Consider the following 24,809-nt stretch of genomic DNA (forward strand, 5'->3'; position numbering starts at 1 on the left):
ATTGTTATGAAAGAATACAAATGATTCTAAAATTAACAACCATTGCTCCTAACCCTACTCCATGAGGTTGAAGGTTTTTAAAACCTAATGTGTTGAGATTTTCTAAGTAGTCTCAAACTCACCCGATCTTTCTATAGCCTTACCAATGACATCATTATTTTGTGATAGTCCATTTACTAACAACTCCTCTCTTAGAGGTACCAGCTTTTATTTCAAGAATTCTATGGATCGGACAAAATACTCACCCTGATTCAAACCCTTTAGATGATGAATGCATGAGATGGCCTAGAAGAAGTGAAGACGTAAAATTATTATAATTTTTCGATCAAATCTGGTGCACTTGAGATGATTCAAATATTTAACCTCAACAAGTCGACACTTTAGTTCTAATAATATTTTCATACTAGCTTATATACTCTAATCTTTGAGCTTGAATTCATATCAGTCAACAATCTAATCTTATCTCTCACTTGGAGAGTAATGATATAATCTTTAGGGACATGACAATTTCAACTAATAAATAAAATCCTTTTATTTCAGAAAATACTTACTGTTTATATGCCTAATAAGCCTTCTCTCGAGATAAGAAAAGCAAGAAAAAAAAAGATTTATTTTTGTTTATAGGTTTTTGTTGTATCATTTTTATTATGATAATTAATTATGTTAATCACATTGGTAACTCTAATGGGCAAAGGATTAACGTTAACATTAAAGATAATATTTAAAAATTTAAATTGAATAAAAAATTATATAGGATTTTGTTCACTGAATTATAGTAGAAAACATGGAAAAGATGGATGACCACATTGTAATAAAATGAGAGAAAATATATTTAAGAGGAATGAGACAATTAGTATTAATAGTACAAGAAAAAAAAATAAAGTGAACCTAAAATGATTTTCTACTAAAAAATATAAATTAAAATTTGAATATTTTTAATTAACTAAAATATAAATTTTTGTGGATTGTAGAAGAAGTACCATCGAATGAAAATTTGGCAAAGTTCAGGGGTATTATGGGGAACTCAAGTTTCCTTTGCGAGCCACCAGAAAGCTGTTCCCAAAGTCCCCCACACGAAGACACACTCCCTCAACACACACGAACCCCTCTCTCAGAGACTCTTCTTCTCTCCTCTACCTAAGGAAGAAAAAGATGTGGTGAGGGAGGAGCAAAGCGGACGGCAACTCAAACACTTCTTCCACCAGACGCGACACTGCGCTGTGAGTCGGAGCCAGAACTCTCCTACATTGCCCCCATTGGCGCCCACCGCTCCTCGATCGGTTTTGAACGCCCACCGTCACCTGGATCACAGATCGAGCCCGGTGATCCGCGGCGACGGCTGCAAAGTGCGTTCTTGATGCGGCCCTAGCTTCGCTACCTCCCCTCCCCGCCGCTCGACGGCCTCGATCGGGCGATCGGGGCGTTTGATGCCCTCGCATTGCGGGAATCCGTTGCGGGTCGGTTGAATCTGCGTGGATACTTGTCGGGACTGTCCTTTTATGTTTAGGGCTTTGGTTCTGATGTGGATCCACAGGAGGTTGCTTTGATCTGGTAGATCTGAGTCACGCTTCGATGTGGTGTAGTTGATTTCGTTTTTCCCTTTATTGGAATTTGGGCGATGCATGGTGGGTTTGAAATATTGCAGGGTTTGAGGATTTTGGGTTGCGGGGGAGTGGAGTTGCCAGGGGATGATAAAGGAGCTGCTTTGCTTGGTCGAATGATGAATTCAGACACTTCTCTTGACTGCGCCGTGTTCAAGCTCTCGCCTAGACGCTCACGGTGAGAATGCTCCTTCAAGATGGGTTTGGGGGTTTTATTTTCTGACAATATCTTGTAAAGACGAAGATTACCTTTTGCAGGTGCGAATTGTTTGTCTCGGGAAATGGAAAAACTGAGAAGATTGCTTCTGGTTTCTTGAAGCCGTTCATCACGCATTTGAAGGTTGCAGACGAGCAGGCTGCACGGGTAGACAAGTCGATAAAGCTCGAGCTTGAAAAATCTCACGATGCTGGCTCATGGTTCAACAAAGGAACTCTTGAAAGGTACGATTGAGACAGTTCGGCCACTTCTGCCAATCAAATGGGTCTTCAGCCAATTTTTCATGATTTATGATGTGGTATACTCCAGGAACTATTGGTGGCTCGAAGGACTTTTGTTTTCTTTAACAATAAGTATTGGTTGCAGGTTTGTTCGGTTTGTGAGTACACCTGAGGTGCTGGAATCAGCCAATACCTATTATGCAGAGATGTTGCAGTTAGAAGGGGCCAGGAGAATATATGCACAGGTAATGCACTTGATTGTAGATAGTTGGAATTTGAAGCTACTTCCATTTAGCATTGTCTGAACTTGCACAACTTGCTAATCCAGGGTGGAGGAGATACACTTCCTGGTACATCAGGTATGTTTGGTTTTCTACAGCATTGGATATAAAAATGATGTAAATGAGAGCCTGTAGTAGAGATTACTTTCTGTAACCAATACGTTTCAATCACCCTCATCTTTTCATAATTATGACTCTGCGTTCACACTTTTCCCTTGATTAGTGTGTCATGTTTTCCCTGATAATGTTTATATACATTATAACTCATTACTCATTGTCTTACCATAATTCTGTGCATTTGATTCTCATATTTCTTGTATCATCGGTAAGATTTCAAACATTATTTGGTACATAGAAAGCCTTTGATGGTTCTTCTTTAAGAAATAATTCATGTGTTGTTTTTGCCTTTTGTTTTGTAACTGATGTATTAGCTTCATCTTTTGTTAATACAAAATTTTGTCTGGATTTTTATTCAGGTGAAGATGGTACAAATACTGTAGCAGCTGCAGATATAACAAAGTAAACTTCTCTTCTTATTGCTTACTTGAACAAGCTAGTATGAAGTTTCCCATTATTTGTAGTGAAGTTGGTGATATGATTTTTATTTTGTATGCGTTTGCTTTTTTCTAGAATTCTGTTATTTAAAGGAAGAGATAAACTAATAAGTAAACAATCAAATCAATATTGCAATTCTAGAATAACCTACCTGTTGATTCTCCCCTGGTTTGATGGCATTACACATATATGTATATATATAAATGAATCCTCAAGATTGTTACTTCTATGAGAAAGTAGAAATCTCTTTTTTAGGAACTCATGATCTCTTTTGAGGAAATCATGCTAATCGTTCTAATTAACTATCAATGGCCTTACATTAGATCTTAGCAGCCTCATTATTAGAGTAATCAATAGCTTGTGTAAGATTAGGATTTGATTTGAGTTAGAAATCTGGAGGTGTTAAACCATCTAATCTTTAATTGTGTTGTGAAAAGGAAATCCACATCTAGACTATCTGTTTTAAAAAATATTTTATAATTTCAATTCGTTTAATGTGAAAATAAAAATTTAGTAATGAAAATTGCAAAAGAAATATAGCCATCATGTATTTCCTAGCTGGCAACTGACTTGTTGACATGGATCTTTATGACCTGGATTTCAGTTTATCTGTTGGTATGGTCCTTCATCGGTCCCCTCACATAGCAATGAGCAAAGCAAATGATAGACACAAGGATTGAAGGAAAAAAGAAGTTATGTATGGTGGAGGGGAAAATTAAGAAACTTTCTCCTTGTTTTTCTTGCATGGTTTTATAGAACATTTTTGTTAGGAAAGGCTTTCTTCTGATAATCAGTTTGGTATCGGTAAGGATAGCTGGGAGTAGAAATGTTCACGTTGTGCAGATGCATGGTAAAATTTAGTTGCAGGGTTTAAGCTGGACTACAAAATGTAGGTAGGGGATTCATTAATAAAAAGTAAGCTTGGTTGAATGTGTTTGTGACAATTGGAGTCATTTAACGTTACTTATGTAGTTCACAATACATTCTGAAGGTCTCAGACTTAGAATGCCAAATAATAAAGAAGATTGCAAATTCTTGACTGAAAAGTTTAGCTTGGATAGGAGCTGCTGGCAATGTGTGATATTGTTTTCATGCTTTTGAAGTTACTCTTTTCTTAGGCTTTTGTCTAACATTTTTGGTCGCCATTATTGGAGCTTTAAACACCTCCCTTTAATCCTCTTACCCCAGATATTGACCCTCATTTATAAGTGAAATACCCTCATTTTGTGCCTATTGCATTCCCAAGTTCCAATTTTCTGGTTTAATTTAAATGAGTAAGTATATGAATTTTTGTGTTCAGAAATTTTGTTGGGAAATCTTGGGGGCGACATCACATGCGCAGCGGAAGAACAAGAAAACAAAATCCCCGATTGCCAAAGAGAAGTTCGTTGTAGTGCGAAGATTGGTGCGCAAAATCCGCGAAACTTAAAACTGCGTATAGAGTATATTGTGTTACCTAGGGAGATTGTATATCCCTGTTTCCTTGCAGATCCTTAGGAGAGGGTGAAGGAGGTCAAGCGTCCTCCTCTCTAGCAGTGATCCACACAGCAGGGTTGCGACGATGCTCCTCAAAACTCCAGGCCTGCTCTGAGGTGGAGAGGGAGAGGAAAATAGGAAAGGCAAGCAAAGACTCTAGCTTATGAGGCTCTGAATCCCTCCTATTTATAGAGGTCCCCTATCAAACCCTAATGGGTCCACCCGTAGTGGGTATTGGATCTGCATCCAATAAGACAAGGGCTCCGTCGGATATCTCATATCCGAACCTCTACTCATCGCAATGCTTATCATATGTGTGTGACCCTTTAGGCCCAATATCGAGCTGGCTGTGAGTCATACCTGTCAGAACTCCTTCTAACTCAGTGAATTATTATCTCTGTAATAATTCACTCGACTCATCGACTACGGACGTACTAGGCCACTATGGCGTAGTCCCCATACGATACAGGGGAATCCAATCCATTGGACCTGTCTATCCTCAATTACCGTGTACCTATAGTCCCTCATCCCTCTAATATCTTAGAGACTGTATATCGAGCATGGTGCTGTCAGACCCATACGGTTTCTACTCGAGTCTCGCTCTAATAGGATTCTCCCGGAGAACTCTTTCTCTCTCAACCCGAATGACCCTGGCTAGGGATTTGTCTGAGCAAGAACACATGGGATATTCCTCTCATGACGCCGAGAGTGGATGATCGTCTATCGACACTCAATAGCCCTCGTAAGGTCGACTACCACTCCCAATGACCGGTTGTACTAGATCTGGGACAGCCAAACTTATAAGTCTAGTATCAAAGAGTGGAGCACTCATACAGGACATCCTTGGTATCTCAAGTCTAAGGACCAAATACACCACTAGGACTACGGAATCGTTGTCTGACAATAAGGCATCATCAACCATCCAGCATTCCGTAAGCGGATCAACCAGTGAACTCATTCTCCAATGAGCACCTATACTGGATCCCTAGTGTCCCTACACGAGCAGCTATGAGACCAGCTGCATCCATCATATGGACGAGTATACAGCACACCAGTCTATCCGGTTATCACGATGTCCCTCTCGAGTAACCTATGACCGGGATTATTTAGGATATGTGTTTAAAGGTGAATCGATCTCATTATCGTGATCTCATCACAATCCGATTCCCATTGCACAAATCAAAGGACATCACAATATATATATGCACATATACAATAGTTATAAAGTGATATACGCCAAAATATAATAAGCAAAAAAATTCTGTATCAAGTCACACGTGCCATCACTCACGTGATTGGCTTGCTGGGCACCTATGACTAGCAAATTTAATAAAGGATTTCTACATGTTGGAATTAATCTTTTAATCAAGGTTCTAAATACTGTACCGTACTAGTGTATCGAGCTTTGCTCGGTATGGTACGGTACGATATACTGAACAGTTCGCCTAAAATAGGCATAAAACCCTTTAAAAATATCCGAAAAATATAAAAAAAGTTAGGATAGGATTTTTAAGTTAGAAATAAATATATATTTAGTATAGTTTTAGCAAAACTAATATAAATTAGATAAGAAAAGTGTCACATGTCTTTTTTGGGCTTTAAGGAATAACCTTGTGCAAGGTTTGCAATTTCGGTCCATTCCGGATCATCCTTCCATTAATATTGAATTATCTATAGAAAAATTATTTGAATTGTTAGATTATTTTGTATACAACTTAAACTTTAAGATTCAAATTAATCACATGTATAGATATACTTGATTCTACCACCAAAATGAACAACGAGTCTCCATGGGCGGTGGATTAGGGTATTCGATCCTATGTATTTGTACATCAATATGATATGATTATCGGGCCCAATCCTGAAATTGATCCGATGACATGGTGTATTGATACATCGTATACCATTTGTGCATCAATGTGATGATGGTCGTAGGTTGATCGTCCTTAATCATGTGTCTGAGGTGGCTCTTGAGGCATGTATTAGTGAATGTTAGAATTCCTACTTTCGTTACTGATTTACTACTCCGTATCATACTGTTGCTCGGAGAAATATAACCAACTATCACCGTATTGCTATTGGTTGTAAGATTCTCTATAATACGATGGCTGTGAATATGATTAGCTTCATTCTGTGTCTACCTCGTGTAGGCTCTATCGCATCTGCTCAAAATCATTCATTGGCTTTCCCTTCTCCTTCTGTGCATAAACTTGACCAGTACCTTGTCGAGTTCCATGATTTGATTCAATCCACAATTCATTACTTTGTTGAGTTTAGGAGAGTGAAAATATGAGAATAAGAGAGAGAATATAAGAAAAAACGAGTTTTAGAGGGTTTAAGAAAGTGTGAAAGTGAAATGGATTGAAATAAGGGGGTGGGGAAAGGGTTTAAAAGCCCTTAAGGAGGCCTCCAACGATCAATTTGATCATTAGAACACTGTTACCATTCAGTAATGGTCGAAATCAATCGGTACCGATCGGTACAGGTCGGTAACGGTCAAAATTTTGACTGTTACCGCCCTGTCATGGACAAAATTGTAAACGAGGTGTTTGATGTAATGCTCATGTATGTTTGTATCCTTCGGTTTTGTTCATGCTTTGCACATCATGTAAAGGGCTGATAGTAGGCTTTGTAGTCCCATTTTGGTTTGTTTTGGTGGTCGTCTTAGGCTTGTAAACAAAGGTGGTGTCATGTGAGCACTTGTGGGGATTTTGGTCTGTAGTGGACCATTTTGGACCTTTTATTGTGCGACTGTTCAGAGCTTGTGATGTTTATGAAGTGTTTGCTGAAATGGTTGCTTGTGGATCCCGAGTGAAACGTTTTTTCTAACTCATTTTCTCTTTTGTAGGTTCTAAGGGACGATAGGAGGTTTCGGAAAGGTTGACCTTTGCTAATGGACATGCAAGGGAGTTGCATGACTTGGGAAAAACCAGCTAAGTGTGTGACATACGGTATCAGAGCAGGACAAGCACACATAGAAACACTTGGCATGTAAACGTGGGGGACCTAGCGGGGTTGCGTTGAGGGTAGTTAGCACACGCGACCGTTTGGGGGAAATGGGAATGAAGATGTCGTGAAAAGAATCGCTCAGAGGAGCGGGCATCTGAGATTGGCATTCAGAGGAATAACCAACCCTTCGTGTGAGAGGTATCACGAGAACAAGCAAACTAGCAAGAATGCGTAACACACAAAGGTTGGGATGACAGAGTTTGAGCTATGACTCGACGTTGACAACCATACTTGATGGTGCTCAAAGCAAGCGGGGCGCTTGGTAAAGGATGAGACCATGTAAAGTGGGATGGGTTTCTCAGCGACCGAAAGAGTTGTGCAAAGCTCATAAAGGTGAGGAAAATTGCTAACTCGAATAATTCGGTACTCATGAAGGGTTTGTATGCGGATGATTTAATGTTCGTGGCCATCCCAAGGCGACCGAAACTCGGCACCATGGAGCATTAAAATTTTCTCTTAGGCATGGGAAGGATACGTCCGTAGAAGGTTGAATTGTGTAATGAGTTCAGTATGTTACTAGGCCATAAGAGGTGCAACGGGGGTTGTATTGGCGAGGAGTCGTAATTTAGTAAAGTATGTTTGCGGGAGCAAAACAATACATAGTTTATTCAGCAAGACAGAGTAGTCCAAGGGGATGGTGGTCTTCGAAACTTCTAGTGGAAAAGATGCGAAAATAGAAGTTGCTCCAACGAGACAGATATTCAGGAGGGATAAGTCTCAGTTCTCTAGAGGGAGAATCATATGTAATGGACCGCACATGTTGAGGAGTACCTCAATACAATAACTCCACAAAGCTCAACGGACTGAATGAGTGGCGAGGAGTCATCGCATAATCTCACATGACGTAATGCATTAGTGGATGCATTGCGAGATCAAGTGGGAGAGCGACCGAAGGCAACACAAAATAAGGCACACTTGGAGCCGATATGGAGATCGAACTTAACGGAGGGCTGACCCATGGAATGGTGGACGTGTGGGCCACCATCAACTCAATGCAATCGAGGAGCGGAACAATTTGGGTGTAACTTGATGAAGTACCCAAGCCGCATGAAGGGAGTCGGCATAGAAGATGGAACATGGAGCGGAGGCACGAAACTTTTCTTGGATATAGGTCAAGGACATGAACTCTTGCAGAGGCAAGAGCGGGATCATGTCATTCTATGGGTCCCTCATTCTGATGGAGTAGGCTCATCTTGCTTGGTGTCAAAGATGAAGGTAGTTTCGAGGCACATACACCTTATCTTAGATAAGCATTTGATGGAGGAACCAAGGTGACTCAACTTGCGGAGGCGGGTACTCTTGAAAAATATGCCACGGTACTGCTGTTCAAGTTGCCATAAAGGAAGCGGTGCGCAGTGAAGATTATGCTGGTGGGGGCAGAGCCCCGGATTTAGAGAATAGTGTGTACCAATTTCAGTGAAGTTGGTGGATTTAGGGAGCTGGTAGGCGATGGATTGCCCTAGAGCTATGCTTTGTCTGGGTGTGACCCGAGAGCGGGTGGGAAGGTCGATTGCCAAAGGAAAATGAACACAATCGAAGGTGGAAGAGGCATTGCGATGTGTTGACAAAAGTCATATATAGAGGGATTGCAATTCGATTTTATCCCACAATGATCATAATACAATAGAGATGTCACTAGGAGATGATATGGTGTAGTAGATCGCGGTGGAACAATTCGTGGCAATATGATACACATGAAACTAATCCCGCTAGAGGCTAGATCATATGAAGGTATGATCGGAAGCTATTGAGAACTCCACTTCAGTGAATATCACGACAGCAAGAAGGGCCATGAATTCAAGGAGTGAATGCCATGGTATTGCAGAGGTGGGTCTTCCATACGTGCATCGAATTTTGCATCGGATGAAAGCCTTGGTCATCAGCATATAGGGGTTATATACCACTGAGGGAGAATTTCGAATATAAGTACTAGTGAGTCCCATGGGGGGATTTGATCATATAGAAGTATGATCGGAGCGGCTGGAGAGTTGGACTACTCCAAAGCTCGTATTCGCTTAAGGGAGCTCAGCAAGTTAGAGGACAAGGTTGAATAAGCGAACGTTGCTACCAAGGAAGCTAAGGAGAATAGAATCGGCGTGAGCCCTGTAACATGATGGCAGAGGCAATGCATGGGAGTTACAGTCTTTCTATCGACCAAGGGGAACTACTCGGAGAACACAGAGGTGTTGAAGCAAGTAGTCGAAAGGGGCGAGGAAGCGACGACGAGTCCAGAGGGACTTAGCTATCAAAAATCAAGTATCGGTTAGAATAAAGGTGGACTCGGAGGAGTGCCACAGGGTCACGAAGGTGGATCTACTGATCGCGAAAGGGATGCAGATGCGAGGTGATGGATAGTATAGCCATGAGCATGATAGCACCATGGTATCGTAGAGGCGGGACTTTCGTGGAGTCATAGATCCCTTGCTTTTATGGAGGGAGAGTGCTTGGTCATGAAAGGGACCGAGGAGGTAAAGAATGTAGAGGCAAGCTCCAAGAACTGAGACAAGGCTGAAGGGCGGAGGCCAGGTAACTTTGTAAGACCGGTGTTAATGAGCTTCTCATCAAAATAGTCTAAAGTGGAGGACTTCGAATCGTTACAAGAGTGTTCGACCAAGGAACGAATTAGGTAGTACGCGGTGCTGTACCTTTGCTACTTAGAGGAGTAGGCGACAGAGATGATGGAGAAGAAGGTACAATTCCAAAGGCGACCAAAACTATTAGAGATTTGCTCCAAGTTGGAGTGAAAACTTCTTGCATTCCAAAAGTTTGATGGCATTGAGAAGTTTGATCATAGTAGCTAACCTGACGCAAGGAGTCCAAACACTTTGAGTGCTTCAGAAGTATAAGCAAAGAGCGGGCGAAGGCTTGTAACCAGCTCGATGCATGAAGTACAACCTCGAGGAGGCGGGCAAACTCAAGTAACCTTTGTCTTCTCAACTCTTAAGAGAATGGGTGAAACCGAGTGCCATAATTGTCTTATGTATCCAGCAGAGGAAACTTTGCACAAGTCCAAAGACCCCTTCGAAGAAATCTAAGGGAAGATAATAGTTGTCAAATCCTTACCAATAGTGATCGGTGCTACTGAGAGTAGATTGTCTACTTCATTTCCCAATAGAATGTCAATCGAAGGCGGAAGTGATGTGAACCTACTTGGATATGACAACCAAGTGGAAGAAGAATTGACGGGCAAATTTTACGGAGGAAGGATCCAAAGGCTTCAAAGTCTACGAGACGATGCTCATTAAAGCTCCAACAAGCATCCATCAAATTTAAGCGGCATGAGGTATTTGAGAGACTCGTGCATACCAAGGATAGTCTTTTTCTTCATTTAAGGGATCCACTGGAACCAATAGGGATCAGCACAGCTCAGCCGACCCTACACCAGAGTCAGAGTTATTGACAAGTTGAAGCAGCATGACAAATCAAAGTTCTACTATTCAACAATAGTGGCGGAGTGCAATTGGGAGTCAAGAGGCGCATTGCAGCTGGAGCAGAAGATTAAAGACTCAGCAAAGGTGAGGAGATGCAGCATCTGCAAAGGCTTCAACGAGGATATTAAAGGAATAAGTGGGGTAGAATGTCATAGACAAAATTGTAAACGGGGTGTTTGATGTAATGCTCATGTATGTTCATATCCTTTGGTTTTGTTCATACTTTGCACAGTATATTAAGGGTTGACAGTAGGCTTAGTAGCCCCATTTTGGTTGGTTTTAGTAACTGACTTAGGCTTGCAAACAAAGGTGGTATCATGTGGGCACTTATGGGGATTTTGGTCTGTAGTGGACTATTTTGGACCTTTTGTTGTGCGATCGTTCAGTGCTTATGATGTCTTTGTTTGTAATTTGCATTGGCTATGAAGTGTTTGTTGAAATGGTTACTTGTGAATCCCGAGTGAAATGCTTTCTATAACTTGTTTTCTCTTTTGTAGGTCCTAAGGGACCATAGGAGGTTTTGGGGAGGTTGATCTTTGCGAACAGACACGCAAGGGTGCTACATGACTTAGGCAAAACCTGCTAAGTGCGTAACAGCCCGGTACAGCCCCAGATTGCTCAATACGGGGCCAAATATTTGATACTGCCCGGTAGCGGGCAGTTCGCGTGTCGGTTTGTTGGCGGACCGATACAGACCGCCCATACCGGGCAGTATGGTCCGGTATTCAAAACATTGCTTTCAATATAGTTATGTGGTTTTCAAGATGCAAAAAAGATACAAGGTGCTGAAAATCTAACAAAGTGGTAACATAAAAGAATTAATTCAATGTAAATTTTAAAACTAACAAGAAAAATATCACATTTTTGCTTGTGTGATGAGATCAAACCTACTCAACTCTAGGGCCAAAAAGATTTCTTTAAGATGCATCAGATCTAATCTGCCAAAGTCATGTTTATGTTTCCTGAGAGCAGTGTGTACACCTGACTTTTGACTGAAGCAAATTTGACACTTTCAGTGTCTAGAGTGGGTTGTAAGGAATATCTTACAGATTTGTATCTTGTACTTGGCTACAGGATGTCAGTATTCAGTATCATGTGGAACCATAAAAACTACTTTTATTTTTCCTTAAACCTGCAACTTGATTACTTTTAAACATCTACTAGATGTTGTCATCCTTTAATTTGGCTTCCGAATATGGGAGTATCCTGTGCCTATGGATATCAAAATAATCTGCAAACAGGTTCGTTGAATGCATTGCAAGTTCCAGTATGCACTAGCTTCAAGCTTCAAGCTTCACACGTGACACAACTAACTGAAGTGGAAACTTGAAAGATAAAAAGACTGGCAAATAAAAATTGCTTCTTGTTTCATTATCTACTAATATCAATTTTTATATGGTTTCTTTTGCAGGAAGGAGCTTCTAAGAGCCATTGATTTGAGGCTTGTGACTCTCAAGCAAGACCTGGCCACAGCTTGTGCTCGGGCATGTTCTGCTGGATTTACCACTGACAGTGTTTCTGAACTTCTTCGTTTTGCAGAATATTTTGGTGCAAAACGCCTAAGGTAAATTTTGGGACTCTAAATCTGATAGATTCTTTTTCCAACTAAATAAGAAAAAAGACTAATCTTTTGACAGATTTAGCAATTGGGGGAGACATATAGATTGGTAGTTAAGTCTAGCTCTGTGCCCTTGTACCCTCATTATGCTGCTGACTAAGATCTACTAGGCCTTTTGGTTTGGGTGAAAGATGTTTGATGACAATCTCCCTGGATGTATGGGTGCAATTTTTCCATTTCACTTTTTACCACAACCTCCCTTCTGGTAATGCTGTTGTGGCTGGTTGGTAGGATGTATGCATAGGAAGCATGGAACTTGTTGAGGGAATGCCCACCATTAGGCGGGCGGTGTCAAGGGTCTGAGACACCTGTGTTCTTCCTACCATGCTGGCAAAATGGCTGAGCCATCTTTTTTTTCCCTTTTTCTTATCACTGTTTCAACCTATGAAGTTTCTAGTGATTGTGGTGGGATGTTCCCATGATTCTTTCTTATGGCTCCTAGCCAGTCCACTGGTTTGGGAACCTTGATATCTGGAGTTAAACATTAATGTCCTTTTTAACACCTTGTTAACAGACCCGTGGCTTATAATAGGGTTATCCTGAATTACTGTTGGATGATGTGTCAGCTAGAATGGTACCTACTTTTCTATCCGAACTGATACCAGACCTGATTATAGGGTACTCAAACCTGTTTTGAGTGTGTTAGAAAGTCTCGGGTACTCAAACCTGATCAGCTTTCATCCCTAAATATCATTGAATTTTGTGTTTATGCTTGATTTCCTTCTCAAGTAAGTATAAAACCCATTAATGCTAGGATCAAGGATCACCATTTCGGGTACCGGACCCGTTTTGGTGATCTGTCAGACTGGTATGTACCAGTTAGTACCAGTGTACCGACACATGTTACACCAGTATATATCAGTGTTTTGGAGAGGAAGAAAAAAGGGAGAAGTGGAAGGGGCGGTAGAGGAACAGAGGAGGAAAAATGAAAATGAAGGAAGAAGGAAGAAGAGGAAGCAGTGGTAGAGAAGAAGAAGAAGGTAGAAGAGAAGGAGAAGAGCTGGGAGTGTACCTAGGAAGAAGCAGGAACACAGCGGCAATGGCGTTGGCAGTAGTGTGCCAAGGATTCATGAAGCTGTGACATCACGAAGCGGTGGCATCGGAAAGCAGCAGCAGCGACATCATGAAACAGCAGCAGCTGCGACGATAGTAGTGTCATATGTGAAAAGAGGGCTCACGAATTCATGTGAGAATTTGCGAGCCCTAATTTGTTTTTTTTTTCTTTTTTAATGCCAAACTGTATGGGCCCCACTGCTTTTTCTGATTTTTATATTATTTTGACCGGATCGCCTGAAATGGGGTGATCCACGTACCGGCCCATGCTTGGATTGGTATGTGCTGCCTGTTTCGTACCATTTTCAGCGGTACAACAATCATTGGCTAGGATACTAAGATGCCTTCTTCTGTCTTCAGATCCCAAGAGGATTTTCTTTTTATGTAATATTTCTTGGTGTTTGACAAATTCTGAAATTAATTTTTTGTTTGTCTTGGCTATTCGATATCTTCTTTTTCTCATATGCATAATGTTCTTTAAACTGGCATGACGATATTAATCACTTTGAAACTTGCCTGGTATTGGCAACAGTGAGGCATGCAACAAATTTATTGTGCTTTGCCAGAGGCATTCTGAGCTAATTGGCCAGCAGCACCAACCGCAGCCTGTGTCTCTAAATTTGAAAAGTTTTGCTGATGGGAATGTTTGCCCCTCCTCAAGCTCAGACACGTCGATAGACAAGCCAGAGTTGGGGGATGGTGGTGCTGGTAAACTACCTGATGGTGCTGGTCTCCAGCATCACAATATCAACACTAGCCAGCCATCACAGCTGAACTCAACAGAGTTAGGCACATCTGAGCAGGCCAAGCCCATCCAACGGCGGAGGGCAGTGTCAGAGGAGCCTATTTCATGTGCTTCATCAGCTAATGAGCCAGCTCAGCAGGATGGAGGAGGGAGTTTTAGGCGGCTTAGCGTGCAGGATAGGATCAACCTATTTGAGAACAAGCAAAAGGAACAATCTTCAAGTTCTCGAAATATCACAACTGCAGGTATTGTTAATAGGGTAGTAGCAGGTAAATGGGAGCATAGGAGGCTTCCTTCTGATGTTTCAGAGAAGTCAGTATTGAGAAGATGGAGTGGTGCTAGTGACATGAGCATTGATCTTAACATCAGCAACAGTAACACTTTTAATGACCACAAAGAAAGTAGGAATGCTGTTGGAAATCCTACATCTGCCAATTTGCCGTGTCCATCATTAAGTAAATCTGAAGAGACCGAGGCCTTTGAGTTGAAGGATACTGCAACATCACAATGCTGGTTGGATCTTAAAGAAAGAATGGTCACTTCCTCTTCTTCTTTGCAGTTCCAGTGCAAAAATTTTCCTGGTGATAAAGATTGTACTGAGGGTGAAGATATCAAGTTTTCTATGAGCAAGGACAGGCCAGTGCTGGATAAGAGGCAGCACAAGCATTACAGAAGTGCTTCTGTGAGCAGGATGGAGTACTGTGGATTGGGTAATCAAGATGCTTCTAGGACTCAAAAAACGGGCCTTTCAGAAACCAGCAACAATGCTGAGTTGAAAGATCATGCAGCCTGTCACATCCATTTAAAAACAGAGGATCACATGCAAATGAAAAATCAAGTAGCTTTGCCGGAAATATCACAAGCTGTATCAGCTGTGACCAAGCAGAATAGCTGGAGAGAGCAAGTTCTGCAGTCCCAAACTAGAGAAAATCCTTCTCGATCAGATGGTGTTGAGCTGAAGGATCAAGCAGAGGTGGTTAACCAACTCCAGACATTTGAGAGAAGAACAGATGTTGAAGCGAAAGAAGTGAAAGCAAATGGCCTATCAGATTCTCAGGCCCGGTTCAAAATTTCATCTGGTTTGTCATTGGAGTGTGATCTACAGATTTCTCAATCTCAGAAGAAAAAAAATGCTGTAAAAATGGAGGAAGCAGTGGCAAGAAAGGCTGTTAAACGAAAAGAAGATGCCAGTCACCAGGAAATAAATTGTCCTAAACAATCATTTGTTCCCAAGGGAAGTGTAGACGAAATAATACAGGGTGATACAGATCACATGCCTGCTTTTCCTTTGACAAAAACTAAGGAAATTGAACCACCTTCTGCATATCAGATGGAGCAGCTTCCGGCTGGGATGGCATCTAAACGAAATCAAGAATTAAATGATGAATTACGAATGAAGGCTAATGAGTTGGAAAAACTTTTTGCTGCACATAAGCTTGGAACTCTCAGTGAGCAGACAGCTTCCTCTCAAAGAAGCAGACCTGTAGATGTCCAGGAGGATCATGTTCCCATGGCTATGGAGAAAAGACATGCAGTGGTACTTCCTGATCAATTGCCTGAGAAGAAATATCCAAGGAATATTCCGAACAATGTTGTAGATTTTGATGCCAATTTCCTGCTGAAAATGGTAGGCAATAAGGAGCATTGTAGCAGTATGAACCAAAAGTTCGATGCTGTCAGTCCATCAGATGATTCTAGAGGAAAATTTTTCTTTCAGTACATGCAGAAACGAGATGCAAAGCTATTGGAAGAGTGGGAAACAGAAAGGGTTCAGAAGGATGCAAAAATGAAGGCAATGCGTGACAGCCTGGAACGTAGTCAAGCTGAGATGAATTCCAGATATTCAGGAACTGCTGATAGACATGGTTCAAAATACACTCATCATCATGCAGGAAAGTTGAGATCTATTAGTAGTACATCCATAAATTGCAAAAATCAGGTAGTGAAAAATTCACCTTGTAACAACCTTTAATTTTTATGTTTATGCATTATTTCCTCTAGAGTCATCATACTATTGCTACTTATTAATTTCCAGGTTTATGGTAATGACATCCTTAGATCTAGATGGATATGATCTGGTTAAATACTAATTGAGTTCAAGAATTTGCAAATGATCATTTTACATGTCTTTTTTTCTTCAATTACATGTTAATTTCATGTACTACTAGAGTTCATGTTATTAGATATGCAAGTCTACACCAAAACATTTACTTCGGTTATGTCTATTCTAGATCATATTTAGTTGTGATATATGATCCTCCCTAGACCCTGCATTGACTGAAGCCTTTTGTTATGAACTGCTTTTATGTCTGTATTAGACTAGAGAGAAAGAGTTCAAATGAAGCAATCTAGCAGAAAGGAGAATGAATGACATCAAATTTATTTGTACTAAAATTCTTTAGCTCCTATTTTCACTGGTTGGTGCTAATCAAGTTTACAACAACAACAAAACATAATGTCACAACTATCTGGGTTTGGCTATAAGATCTTTTGCCACCATCAAGCCTTGTAAAGGACCATATCCTGATCTAAATTAAGATTTAAAATTTTCATTTATAATTTCAAGGAAAGTCTTTTTATATCTCCCTCTATCTTTCCTCATACTATTAATAATAATTATTTTATATCTTCTAAATATCATATTAAATGATCATTCCTTATTTTATCTGCTATCAAAGTTGCATTTAATTATTCATGAATGTTCACACATCAACCTAAACATTTTTACCTCAACAATATAAACTTTTTACTTATGTTGTTTTTTAATTATCACCATGCACTCAGAACTATTAGATTCAAACCCATGACCACGTGGTAAAATCCATGTGCTCTACCGACAGCTTTTGGCACTAATCAAGTTTGTGGTGCTTTTTGGAGTAATAACTTAAAATGCCATGACATTTAAAAAAAAAAAACTAATGGGCGATTCTTTATTCTATAAAGTTGTTACTCCTTTCTTTTTGCTTGTTTCTTTTGCTAAATCTAATTTTCCAACTATCATTTCTGGCTAAACAGATTCTTTTTCTGGTAACAGGCTGTTGACTCTGTTCACGAAGAGGGGGAAGATCTGGATGATTTGTACAAACAAGTTGGTCATGGGCAACATACATCCTACAATGATTCATTTGGTGACAATTCTTCTAAAAGTACCAACTCCCTGAAGCTTTTCTCTACAAAAACTTTGTCTTCTTCTACTCCTCGGCCATCAGTAGCTTCAGCTCCAAAGACTTCTGTAAAGTCTACCGGAACTGTGTCAGTAAAGCACATGATTCGAACTGAAAATCCTCTTGCTGAATCACTTTCCAACTTCTCTGACTTCAGAAAGGAAAATGCAAAGCCATCAGCGGCAATTAACAGGGTAAATACACGAGAGAAACCAAAATTCCATTCTCGAAGCAAGAGCATTGTTGAAGAGACTAACCTTGTTAAGGAAGACAAGCCACGTAGGTCTTCGTCCATGAGAAAAAGTGCAGCTATTCCTGGTGAATTGAAGAACCTTTCTCCTCTCAATTCCGTTAGCCCTGGGTTTTCCAAGGCACAAAGGGATGCTGCTTTTATCAATAAAGTCCACAAGACCGAGGAGTTTAAACAATTGATCAGGAAAGGGAAAGGTTCAGGTCCTGTTTTAGAGTCTAATATCATTAAATCCAAAGCCTCTGTGGTTTCTGAGTTGAATAAGAATGGAGAGTATTCTGAAGGTATAATTCAGCAAGAGGACTCACCTGACCTGGATAAAGATTTGTTGGAGAGACCTTCTGCTGAACAAGACCTTGAGGCATCTGATTTTCCTGTTGACTCCGATAGTGAAAAGCCACAACACATTCAAGAATATGAAAATTCTGATGAATTTTGGTCAGAATATGGTGATGTTCAAACGTCTCTGTCCCAGGCAGATTATGATACAGCTCCTGCTTCTCCTAAGTTTAGTACTTCTGCAGGGAATACATTAGAGTCAGCAGGAGAAAGCCCTCGATTATGGAATCCACACCTACACAATTCATTTCCTTATGTACATGAGGCATCAAATATTGATGCTTTTGTAGATTCATCTGTAGGCAGTCCAGCATCATGGAATTTACACCCTCTTAACCAAATGATGGAGACAGATGCTGCTCGAACGAGGAAGAAATGGGGAAGTGCTCCGATGCCTATGATTGTTGCTAATGCATCCCAACAGTCACACAAGGACGTCACAAAAGGGTTTAAACGATTACTGAAATTTGGAAGGAAGAGTAGGGGTGCGGAGACTCTTGTCACTGATTGGGTATCTGCTTCAACAGCTTCTGAAGGCGATGATGACACAGAAGATGGTCATGATTTGGCAACACGGCCAGCAGATGACTTGAGGAAGTCGAGAATGGGATGCTTATTTCCTCATGATGGGTTCAATGAAGGAGAGATATTTCCTGAACAAGGTACAAGTCTTTTCCTCTTTGATAGTCTTTCCACCATCTTTAATGAATGACATTCTGTTATGCATTTCTTGATGACACTTCCTCTTATCACGCTATGTTACTGCACTATTTTTAATTATGTATGTGGAATGCACACCTACCATTGCTATTGATAAGTATGTACCATGGAGTCTGAACATGGAATTCACATACCAATGCTATTGATGGGTACTGCTGAAAAAGTTGTTTTAACTGGTTCAACATGATTGAATCCATTAACTGGTCTGTTACCTGTCACTAAAGGAGGGATTGGTCAGACTAAAACCTATGTTTGACACTTTCATTTCATGGGCCTTTGAAGGCTTGACCTGTGAATGTGGTCTTCTTTTTTAGTTACTTGCAACAGTTGTCAAACATGTGGCCCTATGTTGAAAACATTGGTGCTCGGATGGAAAGTAGATTGTCTCCTAAATTTTCCTATTTTGCTATCTTTCTTTTATTCTTTCTGTTAGTGAACCAACATCTGATACAGCAATGTACTATGCCATACCTGTCACATACTGTGGCAGCCATCTGGCATGGAGTTTTACTGAAAAGGGAACTCAACAACCTGCTCAAGTAATCATCATGAGACATTGACTTATATTTCATGCTTGAATTGCATAAGGTAGATTGCTTGTAGATGATTGCTCTGCCTTCTTGTAGGCTTATCAAGTATCATCAGTTGCCTATTTTATGCTTACTTTTGTAGTCACCAAAGTTTGGAAGTCTTCAATCATGTAATGCCCAGCCTTGGATGCAATTATGGAGAAGAACAAAACTTCACCTTAATGCATTGCTTTTCATTATGGTTACTGACTAGTGAGAGCTGTAGATATAAGGAAACAAAGATAAGATATACTTAGCTGTTGCTTATTCCTTGCTTAGGTGGTCGATACCGGTCAGGAAGTCCTTGTGTCATCAATTCATGCAATAAATCTTTTGATAACCGCTTGATCCATTCCTTTTTCTTCTGACTGGTGACTGCATATGCTTGGTGGCTTTAATATCCCTTGATAATATTCACAGTTTGAATATATTATACTAAGAATTCAGAAACTTTCTCTTGGTTATTGCTAAGCATGGTAGCTGAACATGGTTTGTTCTATGCAGCTCAATCATTGTGCAGCACTATTTCAAACCCTTCTGCAAACTTCAAATTAAGGGAGGATCCTTTAACTGGAAGCTCCCTGAAAGGTAAAAACAATATCCTGATGCTGGAAGTTTGTGAAATGTTCACATGCAGTCACATTTGACTTCTCCAATAATGCTAAATGATAAAATCATTGTTGGGTAGTTTTATATGTTGCCTTTGTTCTTAAACTGACTTCTCTGTGACTCACTGCCTCAAAATATGCAGCACCACGCTCCTTCTTCTCCCTATCTTCGTTCCGGAGCAAGGAATCCAAGCCTCGGTGACGGTGGTTTATCTGGAAGTGCAAAGTTATGATGCTCTACGGCTTAGGTACATACTGTTACAATTTTCCAATAGATACAACACGGCCGCTTTAACGCACAATATGCATCCTTCCATCTCCGTTCATATCTACAGGTTCTCAACTGCTGTCATCTGTTAGTTTGTTGTAGATTTGGTTGCCTAGAATCAGTTAGGCTATAAATTGTCAGTTAGCATGGAATATGTTGTATGGCCAGAAGTTGTTGGCCCTTTTCAACTTGTGGTATGTCTTTATATATCTAAATCTGTTGGAACAGAAACGAGCAAGAGTATGGTAGTAAGCAATTGATTTGTACAAAGAGAATCCGTGCTGTGTATTCTTCTGTTTCTTCCTTCCTGTCATTTGTGTTTGTCATGAAATTAATTCTTCAGATGCTGATCTATATTTGTTTTCCTGCATATTTTGGGAACTTCTATGTAACTCTTTACGTGACTGCACTAAGTACCAGCTTTGGTGATACTTCTTTTATCTTTCCGCTTAGCCAATCTAGTTTGGAGAATCTGCTTGGTGTAGTGTTTGTGAAGTGATGGGAGGACAAGCACCCATGGCTGATGCTGGGCCCGTCAATAAATATTATCTTCATTTGTCTGGGCCACGTTAGGGCCCATGAACAAGTCTAGAAACAAGTCTCATCTCATGAGTCTTGGTCTTGGGCTTTCATAATGGTCGTTATTGTGGTGCATGCACTTGATCAGAATGCCACCATCTCTAGGATGGGTTTTCATAATGATCCTTGTTGTGGTGCATGCGCTTGATCAAAATGCCTCTCTCTAGGACGCCGGAGAGGAGCACCTCGGTGGTGCTCCGACGGCCACCTTTAATCATCATACCTGCCAGCCCACTTCTGAAGGTCCACGGTGTGGATTTCGGTGGAGGTCAAAAGCGATAGGAACCGTGGCGGTCATAGGCAGCTCGAAGGCCATCGACCATTCTGGTATCACGCTAGGTCATATTTCTGAACATTCTTGTAGTATGCTGTGACCCTCGTAATACTTGCATAACCCAACTGGGTGATCGGATCAGAAAAACCGAGAATCAAATGACTAACCAAGTTGTCTAACAAAGTGGTTATGTTAAAAAAATCAAAATGAATAAATTGACCTGATTTGTTTTGGGGTAACTACAGCATGAATCGATCAGTTTTATAATATAGTTGAAATTACTTAAATATTTTAATTATTTTAAATAGGGTTCACATGAGAAATAAAATGACATATCTCATTTGACGGTTACTCTCTGCACTCTCTTCTTTCGCTCTATTCAATAGTGGATCTCAATCCAACAATCTCTTATTGACTCTTATTGGATTTCATCCTAGGATCCAATAATTCATGAGTTTATTAGATATCCAATAAAATTGGGGCTTCGACGGATATTTCATATCCGAACCTCTATCCGTCATAATGCCTATCATATGTGTGTGATCCTCTAGGCCCTATATTGAGCTGTCGTAGTCCCCAAACGATACAGGAGAATCCAATCCATTAGACTTGTTTGTCCTTAGTTACCATATACTTATAATCTCTTATTCATATAATATCCTAGAAACTGTATACCGGGCACGGTACTGTCAGACCCATATAATTTCTATTCGAGTCTTACTCTAATTGGATTCTCTCGGAGAACTTTCTCTCTCAATCTAAATGAGCCTGGTCAGGGGTTTGTTTGAGCAAGAACATATGAGATATTCCTCTTATGATACCAAGAGTAGATGATCCTCTATCGACACTCAATAGTCCATGTAAGGTTGGCTGCCACTCCCGATGACCTATTGTGCTAGATTTGAAACTTCGAAACCTATAAGTCTAGTATCAAAGAGTGGAGCACTCATACAGGACATCCTTGGTGTCTTAAATCTAAGTACCAAGTATACCATTGGGATAACAAAATCACTAGTTGACAATGAGGTATCATTAACCATCTATCATTCCGTGAGTGGATCAATCAGCGAACTCATTCTCCAATGAGCACCTACACTATAGCCCTAATGTCCCCACACGAGTAGCTATGAGATTAGTCGCCTCCATTATATGTACATATATATAGTACACCAATTTGTTCGGTTATCTCGATATCCCTCTCGAGTAACCAATGATCGAGATTATTTAGGATCTGTGTTTAAAGGCGAATCACTCTTATTATCGTGATCTCATCACGATCCGATTCCCATTACACAGATCCATGAACATCACAATATATTTATGCAATAAGCAAAAGTGATAAAATATCAAAAAATATAATAAGTAGAAAGAATGCATATTATGTTACACGTGCCATCACTCATGTGATTGGCTTGCAAGGCACCCATGACCAATAGTCTTTCACTTGACCTAAAGCCAATCACCTCTATGTTTGATCCTCATCAGACTCCTGTGAGGCTCAAAGATAACATGAGATAATCGCTTTGTCAGTGGATCTGCGGTGTTATCTTCGGATGGAACTCTTTCCACTACTACATCTTCTCGAGCCATGAACTCTCTGATAAGCGAGAACCTTCTTAGAACATTTTTGATGAGATCCGAGTTCCCTTGTTTGAATAATTGCCCCATTGTTGTTGTTGTTGGGAAATCTTGGGGGCGACATCATATACGCAGCGGAAGAACAAGAAAACAAAATCCCCGATTCCTAAAGAGATGTTCGTCGTCGTGCGAAGATTGGTGCACAAAATCCGCGAAACTTAAAACTGCGTATAGAGTAGATTGTGTTACCTAGGGAGATCGTATATCCCTATTTCCTTGCAGATCCTTAGGAGAGGGTGAAGGAGGTCAAGTGTCCTCCTCTCTAGCGGTGATCCACACAGCAAGGTTACGACGACGCTCCTCAAAACTCCAAGCCTGCTCTGAGATGGAGAGGGAGAGGAGAATAGGAAAGGCAAGCAAAGGCTCTAGCCTATGAGGCTCTGAATCCCTCCTGTTTATAGAGGTCCCCTGTCAAACCCTAATGGGTCCTCCCCTAGTGGGTATTGGATCTGCATCCAATAAGACAAGGGCTCCGTCGGATATCTCATATCCAAACCTCTACTCATCGCAATGCCTGCCATATGTGTGTGACCCTCTAGGCCCAATATCGAGCTGGCCGTGAGTCATACCTGTTAGAACTCCTTCTAACTCAGTGAATTATTATCTCTGTAATAATTCACTCGACTCATCGACTACGGACGTACTAGGCCACTACGCCGTAGTCCCCAGACGATACAGGGGAATCCAATCCATTGGACCTATCTGTCCTCAGTTACCATGTACCTATAGTCCCTCATCCATCTAATATCCCAGAGATCGTATATCGAGCATGGTGCTGTCAGACCCATACGGTTTCTACTCGAGTCTCGCTGTAATAGGATTCTCCCGGAGAACTCTTTCTCTCTCAACCCGAATGACCCTGGCTAGGGATTTGTCTGAGCAAGAACACATGGGATATTCCTCTCATGACGCCGAGAGTGGATTATCCTCTATCGACACTCAATAGCCCTCGTAAGGTCGACTACCACTCCCAATGACCAACTGTACTAGATCTGGGATAGCCAAACCTATAAGTCTGGTATCAAAGAGTGGAGCACTCATACAGGACATCCTTGGTGTCTCAAGTCTAAGGACCAGATATACCACTAGGACTACCGAATCGCTGTCTGACAATAAGGCATCATCAACCATCCAGCATTTCGTAAGCGGATCAATCAGTGAACTCATTCTCCAATGAGCACCTGTACTATATCCTTAGTGTCCCTACACGAGCAGCTATGAGACCAGCTGCATCCATTATATGGACGGGTATACAACACACCAGTCTGTCCGGTTATCACGATGTCCCTCTCGAGTAACCTATGACCGGGATTATTTAGGATATGTGTTTAAAGGTGAATCGATCTCATTATCGTGATCTCATCACGATCCGATTCCCATTGCACAAATCCAAGGACATCACAATATATATATGCACATATACAATAGTTATAAAGTGATATACACCAAAATATAATAAGCAAAAAGATTCTGTATCAAGTCACACGTGCCATCACTCACGTGATTGGCTTGCTGGGCACCTATGACTAGCAGTTGTAATATAAGGGAATTGACTCCTTGTTGTCCGGCACGACTCCCAAAATCTATGATGAACTTCTTCATCAAGACTCCCTCCTTTGCTGCTTCTACTATAGCAATGTACTCCACCTCTATGGTCGAGTCAGCTATAGTATCTTACTTTGAACTCTTCTAACATACTGCTCCTCCATTCAGGGTGTACACATACCCCGAATTTGACTTTCTATCATCGATATCAGACTAAAAACTTGAGTTCGTGTAGCCTTCAACCTTGAGGCTACTACTTTCATATACCAGTAAAAGATCCTTAGTGCTTCGTAAGTACTTAAGGATACACTTTACTGCTTTCTAATACTCCAAGCCTGGATCTGCTTAATACCTGCTCGTGGCACTCAAAGCATGCGCTATATCTGGCCTGATATATAGCATGACATATTTGATAGACCCTATCAGTAAGGCATAGGGTATCCTATCTATGTTTGCATTTTCTTCAGGAGTCTTTTGGGACATATTCCTAAAAAGCGATATCACATGTCTCGTCGGTATGAGACTTCTCTTAGAATTTTCCATGCCAAATCTTTTGACAATGGTGTCTATGTACTTGGATTAAGACAAGCCAAGCATCCTCTTAGATCTATCTCTATAGATCCGAATCCCTAGATATAGGATGCTTCC

The 24,809-nt window shown here is 40.7% G+C and overlaps 1 protein-coding gene across 2 annotated transcripts; it reads left to right on the plus strand.

Annotated features, from left to right (window-relative positions):
• The first annotated feature begins 1,065 nt into the window (after positions 1–1,065).
• Positions 1,066–20,495, plus strand: LOC103974899 (uncharacterized). 2 transcript variants are annotated; one of them, XM_065109042.1, is made up of 11 exons: positions 1,066–1,551; positions 1,646–1,779; positions 1,860–2,042; positions 2,185–2,284; positions 2,368–2,398; positions 2,797–2,839; positions 12,203–12,355; positions 13,995–16,146; positions 17,242–18,622; positions 19,754–19,837; positions 20,001–20,495. In XM_065109042.1, exons 2-11 carry the CDS (start codon positions 1,718–1,720, stop codon positions 20,057–20,059), a joined length of 4,248 nt encoding a protein of 1,415 aa, XP_064965114.1. In that variant the 5' UTR covers positions 1,066–1,551; positions 1,646–1,717; the 3' UTR covers positions 20,060–20,495. The 2 variants fall into 2 exon arrangements, with proteins under 2 accessions (XP_064965114.1, XP_064965113.1); XM_065109041.1 differs by having other exon boundaries at positions 1,066–1,457.
• Positions 20,496–24,809: the final 4,314 nt, after the last annotated feature.

Source organism: Musa acuminata, chromosome BXJ2-5, assembly GCF_036884655.1.
Source record: "Musa acuminata AAA Group cultivar baxijiao chromosome BXJ2-5, Cavendish_Baxijiao_AAA, whole genome shotgun sequence".
Lineage (NCBI taxonomy): Eukaryota > Viridiplantae > Streptophyta > Magnoliopsida > Zingiberales > Musaceae > Musa > Musa acuminata.

Coding starts and splice junctions, on each gene's coding strand:
- LOC103974899 (XM_065109041.1), top strand. CDS start 1,428: ATGCCCTCGCATTGCGGGAATCCGTTGCGG. Junction 1,458..1,645: donor ATTGCGGGAATCCGTTGCGG/GTCGGTTGAATC, acceptor GAAATATTGCAG/GGTTTGAGGATTTTGGGTTG. Junction 12,356..13,994: donor TTTGGTGCAAAACGCCTAAG/GTAAATTTTGGG, acceptor TATTGGCAACAG/TGAGGCATGCAACAAATTTA.